A 9,187-nucleotide genomic window follows, 5' to 3' on the forward strand; every position below is an offset into this window, starting at 1 on the left:
CCACGACTCGAACATCCTGCAAAGGCTTAGATGGAGCCCCCGAAAACCTCAACCAGACCTGCGTAAGCGGCTTTCCTTTAGGTTCCACCTGCTGCCACTCATGGAACTCCAGAATGCACCTAGTGCCAGGAACTCTGCATAAACCAAAACTCAACAGTCGCTGCAGATCGTCCACTAAAGGAAACTCCACCTTAAAAACCTTGGCCTCGAGAGGAACGAGCTCCCAATGGAAGTCTCCCGGTGCCAGTTCCTGAAGCCTCTGCATAATCTGAGCCTCCGAAACCTCACCCTGAGTAGCTTTGACAACCCCGGTGGTCAAGCTCAAAGTCTCCTCCGGAGTCTCTCTCGCAGCCGGGGACTCAAAGAACATAAGTTCAGCACAATAAACTCCATACATAGTCAAAGATGGAGCCTGGTCACGCAACAATGGGCAGTCCCCCGAGGCATGTGCCGGCTTACCACAGGACTCACACAGCTCTGCCACGCAATCAGCAATGAAGTGGCCCTTCTCACCACAACAGTAACAAAGCATCCTTTCCTTCTTACGCGCCCACTTGGACGCCCTTTCAGCCTCAGACCTGTCTGTAGCCTCAGTCACACTCCCAGTCGCCGGAGCCTCAACATTGGCTAAAGCCGCTACCACCTCCATTGCCTGGGGAGGGAGCTCCGCGGAACAAGTGATCTATTTGCTCTTCCATACTGCAAAACACACAACCTTTAGGACCTTTCCATCCTTTCCTACTCAAAGAATCTTTAGTTAAAATGCTTTTCTTGTTCATTAACCGAAGATACACTTTAATTTTAGCAGGGACATTCTCTTTCCACAATAATTTTTGTGGATAATTGCAACTTCCAGCTACTAGTTTCCTATATAAGGATTTTACAGAAAAAAATTATCAACAGTGAGAGTCCACTCAACTCTATCTTTCCCACCCCCACCTTTCAACTACTTCACATCTTCTTTTTAAAAATTTCCAAAGCTCTAGTGTTTCTCCATATAAGGTTCTTCTAAATCTAAGCCCCAACCACCCTTTACAAATAGCCTCATCCATTGTTATATTATGATCAAAGCATAGACTGTATAACCTGGGATAATCATCTTTTAAAGGTTACGCTATAAGGTGGTAATTTAAAGGCAACCATGAAGTTCTGCCAAAAAAAGTGTACGATGGAGAAAAAGTAGCAAAGGCAAAATGAAATAAAACAAGAACAAGGCTACAATGGCAGTGTAAAGATTATCTTTCCATTTGGGCGGGAGTTTACACAGATTGAGTCCCGATGCGATGCAACACAATTTCAACCTAATCATGATTCAAGATGATGTGAAAATAAGATCGACCGGTCGGTTGCTAGCTGCTGGTAGTACCTTGATTTTTGAAAATTTTAAACACGCTTGCCAGATGAACTAACATTACATATATTCTCGTGCTCCGTCACTTTCCTCGTCTTGTTTACAACCATTGCCGGAAAACGGGCTTCCCTACGCATCTTTGTATCCATACTATTGCTAGCAACTCTCAGGCTAGGCTCTGGTCTTTCTTGAGTTCGTTCATCGAGACGGAGTCGATGGAGCTCTCACATAGATTCATATCATCTTCTTGGGACGATAAGGCTAGGGTCTCGTTGTGCGTCGGTGTGTGCATAGCGACAAGATTTGATGTCAGGCGCATCAAATCGACTTAAGGCCTTAGGCCTCAATGGTGACGACTACAACTCTAAGGCCGTGGTCTGTAGAGGCACGTGAACAAAGGGTTTCTAGGTTTCGGCGTCGGCGGCTCGTTCTAGTAGCGGTAGTGATCGTTCGATGATGCAAGATCTTTGATGTAATTTTCAAAAGTTTGATGTGCTTTATACAATTTGTAAACCTTTATACTAGTAGATTTGGGTTGTTCCTTCAAAAAAATAATTACATATCAGTTGATATCACGATATCGACTTACCTAACGTTTTGCTGGCCGTCGTTTGGCACGAGGCCGGGGAACATGATGATCGCCGAACGAGAGCACAGCTAACCACTATGCCCCCTATTCGATCCTCTGATACTCACCCGCAATACATTATGCGCATGACGCAATCTCGAAACCCTCGTTTACAATAATGCCAACGCCGCCCGCCGGCATAAAACTGTCCAATGCGCTAATATTTCATACTCCCTCCGTAAACTAATATAAGAGGGGTCACTATTTTAGTGATCTAAATGCTCTTATATTAGTTTACAGAGGGAGTACTACACCACGAGACCCAAATTAACAACTGCGGCCAATCGTAGTTCTAACACGGACAATCTTTTTTATTACAAACTTAATTAGGATGCCAACTTAAATAAATGAAGAAGAAAAAGAGTTTCGCTATGAAATTAGCACGCCAACCGGGGGGGGGGGGGGGGGGGGGGGCGGTTACTGCCAGGGACATGACATGATGCTCCAGTAGAGTGCTGCTAACCAGGAGAATATTCCCGGTCAAACACATGCATGCGCACAAGACAGAACATACGATCCACTAGCAGGCAAAGGTGAACTACTAGTAGTTTGCTCGGTCCATCAGTTCCATGCATATACATGCGTGCGGGCATGTTTCTTTTCCTCCACCATTAAAAAGTACAGTAAAAACAAAAACAAAAAAGTACAGTAAAAACGAAAACAAAAAAGTATTAAGGCCAGGCACTTGGAAACGGATAGGATAGGATGGTCAGGTTTTCTCCTCCTTGTCGATTATAAATATCGAATACAGAGAGCATATGAGCTGGCTGCTTACGCACGACCTCTGCAACAGGAGAGCATCGAATATTGCATTCCGGAACTGTAGGCTGTGTCCAAATGTATACATGGTGTTGTGTGTGGCAAAATTTCGTGTTTTGACCCTTTTATGATACAAATTTAGGATCTGACTCCGGTTGGGAAATTTTTCGAGATTTGACCCTTTTTCTTACCGCCAGGGGTCCTGGTGGTAGGGTTAGACAGAGTACCGCAAGGGGCCCTGGCGGTAGGGTACTAATCCACGTCAGCACGCGGAGACGACCGCCGTCCCCCTCCGTCGCACCCTACCGTCAGAGTCCCAGGCGGTAGGCTGTCTAACCCTACCGCCAGGACCCCTGGCGGTAGGGTCCGAGCAGTTATTTCGCCCGAGACCCCGCGTGCCCCTCCCCCTCCCCCCGTCGGCAGTTTCATCTTTTCTCCCCCAAGTCGCCCCTCTCTCCCTCTCTCATCTCCTCCACTCTCCCCCTCGGATCTTCACCGTTTCTTCACCGTTTTTGCGGATCGAGATGGCCCCTAAGAGAGAAACGTAAGCTCCTCCGATCCCTCCAATTAGTTTTTGCAAACTTGCTTCCGATTCGACGCATTATTTGCTTGAAATCCCTCATATTTTTGAACTTAGATTGGAATTTTTTTCACCTAAGATTGTTTTAGCTTGATTGTAGTTCTAGTTCTTAGTTCTTTAGTAACTAGTGGTATTGAATATAAACTCTAATCAATATTTCATATGTTAGTGTGAAGATGAACCCTAGTTCATAATATTTTTTGTTAAAAAATTATGATGTAATGCATGTGGGAGGACTTGATTGTAGTTTTATGATGCATGTTGATATGATGATATGAAGATGTTGTTTGAAGATAATACATTCAAGATGAACTCTATTTAAAAAAAATTGTTTACAAATATGATGATATGATGCATGTTGGAGGATTTTATTTTGATATGATGCATGTTGATATGATTTGATCCATCATGTTTAGTAGATGTTGTTGGAGGAATATGCTTAAGATTTTATTTTGATATGATGCATGTTGATATGATTTTATTTCATTTTTTGTTTATGTATGCTTATGCTTATGATGCTTTTGTTTATGAAATTTTATTAAGGCGGCCACCTTTTGCGGACAACATCGGCCCACGGCACTCCATGCTGGACTGGGCATTCGACAAGGGTCATCGTGCCCGTTTCATAGAGAACAGAGAGGTAAGTGATATGAATGAAATATTGATCAAAGTTTTCGGATTGATCAAAATAATTTCCTAACTTTTGGCGTTCACTTTTTGACAGATGCTCCAGCCACTGCGCATGAGGGTCATGGGGTTCATGGGCATATGGACTACGACGAGCGCTACGCGCCGTTCTTCAAGAGAGCCCTACTGTTGGGTTTCGTGTTGCAGTTCAAGCGTCAGCCGCCGACGCTTGTCCACGCAGCTCTGATAGCTTTGATTGACCGGTGGCGACCGGAGACCCATTCTTTCCATCTGCCATGCGGGGAGATGACGGTGACCCTCGAGGATTGGGCGATGATTACTGCCATGCCGATCGAGGGTCATGCACTCACCGGGCGAGTGAAGAGGACCAACTGGTAGCAGAGGGTTACCACCCTCATCGACAACTGCCCCGGTGCTAAGGGTAACCGTACATCCGGTGTGTCGTTGCCCTGGCTCTCGGAGCACCGGAAGACATGCCCCGAAGACGCCGATGAGACGACCGTGGAGTGGTACGCGAGGGCCTACCTGTGGTATCTTCTCACGGAGGTCGTGTTTCTAGACAGCTCTAGGAACTCTGCCAACTGGACGTATCTGTTCTTCCTAGCAGTCTGGGATGCAGGGTACAGTTGGGGGACCGCATCTCTCGCCTACCTATACCGTTCGGTAAGAGAGTATCTAATTGCCTACCTACGAAAGTATGTCCATGACATTTTGTTATATCTGATCCTCATTTGATGTTTTGCAGCTTAACGACGCAACGCAGAGGACGGGAGACAAGTCCAATATGGGTGGCTTTGTCTGGGCCCTCTCGATTTGGACGTGGGAGCGGCTGCCGGTGGGGCATCCGGAGAAGATGCAAAGACGCCCATGGGGTGCCTATAGCGAAGACGGCGACGAGTCTCGACAACCCACCATAGCTTACGAGTGGGACGTTGTCAAACTCAAGACGGGCCTAAACAAGACTTCGTACAAGACCTACACCAACGAGTTGGACGCCTTGACGCATACGCGGGTATATGAACTCGCTAAACACATTTCTCTTTCATTCCACTTTTGACCAAGAGTGGGAACTTACCAAAGTATATGTAATAGGTAAACTGGTGGTCGTGTCATGACCGAGAGTGGGACTTCGATCTGAACGTGATGTGCGATGCGGACCGTGGTCTCTGGCGGTGCATTGTGCCCATGTTCTGTGTGTACGCCGTCGAGTGGCACTTGCCACACCGCGTGGCCACGCAGTTTGGGATGTATCAGCATACACCACCGGGCCCGCCGACCGATACCGGCAGCCACGCGCTCCACATGTGAGTGCGCTTGTTCTTCGTGTCCATGGTTTCATTGCGTGGCGACTTTATTATGATGTTTCTTGTGGCCTATGCCTTGCAGGATGAGCCGGCTGAAGAATCAGTCGATCATAGACTGGGGAGAGGAGCATAAAACTCATGTGACGGAGTGGAACTGACGGAGGTACTGGAAAGACGTGGAGAGGAAAGTGACTGACTGGGATGCTTACCTGGACCGACACATGAGGTGGTACAATGATGGCCAGAAGCACCGTCTTCGTCTCAGGCCTCGTTGGACGGCGGAAGACATCACGGAGCTGGAGAGGGATGACCCCGAGGAAGAGGCCTACCAGACCGGCATCAGAGACATGCACAGTGGATTTAGGGAGTTTGCACCACTCATCAACAGAGTGATAAGTTTGACCGACGGTTGTATTTAAATTATTTTATTCGTCATCGTGACTCACTTATGCCATTGCAGTCTGGTGAGCTGAACAGATGCATCTTTGAAGCCTCAGATGCAGTAGCTGATGCCCCGGGGAGTGTACAATCTGAGAACAAAATGAGGGGGACGATGAAGATACAATTTCAGCCTCCTCGGAACAGATGCATCTTGTTCACTTGCAATCATAAACCTGATACTTATTATGCCCTTGTTTCATTGTGAGTGCAGAAGTTCGTGAAGTGTTGTCGCAAGCTAGTAGGGCTGCTTGGGTGTGCTGGAGCTGGGTCGGTTGAAGCTTATCGGCCTGTAGCCACACAGGGTCACATCGGCTCATCGAGCCATGTTCCTTCGTCGTCTAGGTTGGCTGAGGAGGAGGAGGAAGGGGATGAGGAGGAGGAGGAGGCCACACATGAAGAAGGGGAGGAGGAGGAGGAGGAGAGTAACGGGGAGGAGGAGTACGATGAAGATTATGGACCTCCACCAACTCAAACATCTCAACCATCTCAGCTGCCGAAGAGGAATCCGAAGAAGAAGGATTTGCTGAGTCCGGGCCCTTTCCAGAGACCGGTTACTCGACGGCCCAAGAAGAAGACTGAAGAGACTCGTTCAAAGAGTAACGAGGACTGTACCTCCAAGAGGGGAAGGAGCAACTGATTCTGCTCTTCGATAGTTGGCTCTTGTGGTTGGAACTCCGTTTGTGGAACGGTGTGTTTGCTACTTGTGTGTTCGAACTCCGTTTGTGGAACTCCGTTTTAGCTTATTTGTGGAACGGTGTGTTTGCTACTTGCGTGTCTATGTGGAACTACGTTTCCTAATTAGTTGAACTCCGTTTGCTATTTGTGGAACTATTTGTGAAACTCCGTTTGCTATTTGTGGAACCATATTATCTTCAAGTTTTGTTTAATTGTTTAAGATCTATGATATTGCTGTTATATTGCTGTCATATTTCTGTCATATTGAATTTGAAAAGAACCAAGCAACTGAACTTGAAACAATAAAACACAGGACCCTACCGCCACGGACCCCTGGCGGTATGGTCACACAGCCTACCGCCAGCCCCCCTGGTGGTAGGGCACTTCGATATTTTGTTACAAAAGGTTTGAACTGCAAAACCCAGCCACACCCTACCGCCAGGGGTCCTGGCGGTAGGGTTAGACAGCCTACCGCCAGGGGCCCTGGCGGTAGGGTATTAATCCACGTCAGCTCGGGCAAACGGCCGTCGTCCCCCTCTGTTGCACCCTACCGCCAGGGGCCCTAGCGGTAGGCTATCTAACCTTACCGCCAGGACCCCTGACGGTAGAGAAATGGTCAAATCTCGAATTTTTTTCCAACCAGGGTCAGATCCTGAATTTGTATCGCGGAAGGGTCAAAACACGAATTTTTGCCGTCGTGTATTTGTTCATTCCCGTTCCCAGGCAGAACAATTTAGCTTGGGGCCCGCAATTGGATGCCGTACCGGACTGAACTTGACATCTGACAGAGAAAAACCAGGAAGCTGTTTTTGTTGGTAGCAGGTAGCTAACTAATCTGTCGTGCGGAGCGGTGAGTAAATCTTACTACATCTGTAATAATCGGTTAATTTCTGGCCTTGCAAGTTACCTGCAATTAGTTGCACCAGTGAACCCAAAGTAATAACCGACCTGGCGTCTCTCACGGGACCCCGCTGGCGCACGAAGAATGAATGGGAAGCGGAGGTGGCAGGCTGGCAGCTATGGCCATGAGAAAAATGTAAGAAAGACGGACAGACACGACGGAAATGAGCAGCAGAAAGACGACGATTGAGGTTTTTTCTTTTTGAGAGAGAGTGAGCGAACTAAAAGGTAGGGCTAAAAGAGGCCCAAGCATGTGACTAAAGGGCGCCCATGAGCAAGCGAGGCCCACCGCCCTCTGCGTGGCCGGAAACTGTCTTGTCTGCTTCCCTCTTGTCTTTGTGGTCGACATCGATGCCCTAGAGACCCTTTGTTCGTTCTACAGCCAAATTTTGAATTCAAAGGGTTAAATTACGTAAAGGTAAAAAAGGCAGCTGAATTAAAATAAAGAAGAAGATGGTTAAAAGGGCAGTCCAAAGACGAGAAATTTTGGCTTTCTGTTTAGGCGGGAATTTCCATGGATCAGGTCCTGTGCATGGACGCATTGCAACCCAGTTTACAGATGTTCAGGCATTCGACTACAGCATGTCCATGTGTGTGCTCCACGGATTCGATCTAATCATGACTGATTCCGTAAGAATATGGGAATGAGATCGGCCGGTCGGTTGCTCCCTAGCTACAACCCGGACCTGATTGGTTTCATTCAAAAAGATTAGCACGCGTGCCAGCTCGATTAACTCGCTCGTCTGAGATGATCCAAAACATAGTTAGCTGGTCATCATTTGAATATCGTGCGTCTGATCCTCGAGGCTGGGGAATAATATACTAACCACAATGGCCCTATTCGATCCTCTGACTGATGCTCACCGGCAATCCATACATTATACGCATGATCCTAGCAATTTCTCCCCTCGTTTACAATAATTTCGGCCAGCATGATGATTATCCATCCAACGCGCCGACATTTCATGCACACTGCAAGCACACTTCAAATGGTTTCTAGACTAGTTCGTCCCGGCTTTCTATCCTATTAGTAACAATCTTTAAAAACAAAACAATCGCATAATCGGAGTCGACAAGTCGTACGTACTCCGAGCACCGACAATCTTTAAAAAAACTGGATTAAGACGCCGACTTATAATAATCAAATGAAGAAGAAAAATCGCCACGCTGACGGGGCCATGGATTTACGAGCCCCCTGGCCTGCCGCTGCTCGTACGGCCAGGGTCACACATGACATGATACTCCCAGCCCCAGAGGAGAAGGATTCTGCTTCTGCACATGATGTGCAAGTCGTAATCAAGTGTTGCTGGTGGCTAATAATTTCCTTCGTAGTTTCAACGTTCCATTAATCTTTGCTGACACGGTGCTTGCGTGGAGAATATTCCCGGTCAAACAACACATGCGTGGGGACAAGACACAACATACGACCCGCAGGCGGCAGCAGGGGGTTCATTTTCCTCGACCATCTGTAGTCTGTTCCACAGACCACACATACGTACATCCGTGCGTGTGTTTCTTTTCCTCCACTAATTTGGCACCGTCTGAACGAACGAACGAACGATTATATGTATATAAACAAAAACGCAGAAGTGACACCAAAGCGATATTTTATGGGCAGGCACTTGGAAGTGGATAGGATAGGATGGTTTCGTTTCCTCCTCCCCGCGCCGAGCTTTTTCTCCGGCGAATCCCACGCCACCGCCGGCCACGACCGCCCCCACCCTGAACCTTAAGATAGATACTGGGGTAGTCTCTCCGACGAGAGCCCCCCTCCCCCCATTGCGGCTGGTTCTTCTTTCCCTCTGGTGAGCCCCCCCCCCCCCACACACACACAGACACCCTGAACCCTAAGATAGATACTTGGGTAGTCTCCGGCGAGAGCCCCCCCCCCCCCCCACAGC

At 47.8% G+C, this 9,187-nt stretch overlaps 1 protein-coding gene across 1 annotated transcript; it reads left to right on the plus strand.

Moving 5' to 3' along the window:
* Positions 1-4,086: 4,086 nt before the first annotated feature.
* On the plus strand, positions 4,087-5,428 carry LOC123493711 (serine/threonine-protein phosphatase 7 long form homolog). The gene is made up of 5 exons (XM_073497812.1): positions 4,087-4,323; positions 4,429-4,629; positions 4,712-4,978; positions 5,059-5,270; positions 5,353-5,428. The coding sequence occupies exons 1-5, from the start codon at positions 4,087-4,089 to the stop codon at positions 5,426-5,428; spliced, it is 993 nt and encodes a 330-aa protein (XP_073353913.1).
* Positions 5,429-9,187: the final 3,759 nt, after the last annotated feature.

The sequence above is a fragment of the Aegilops tauschii genome, chromosome 4, assembly GCF_002575655.3.
Source record: "Aegilops tauschii subsp. strangulata cultivar AL8/78 chromosome 4, Aet v6.0, whole genome shotgun sequence".
Lineage (NCBI taxonomy): Eukaryota > Viridiplantae > Streptophyta > Magnoliopsida > Poales > Poaceae > Aegilops > Aegilops tauschii.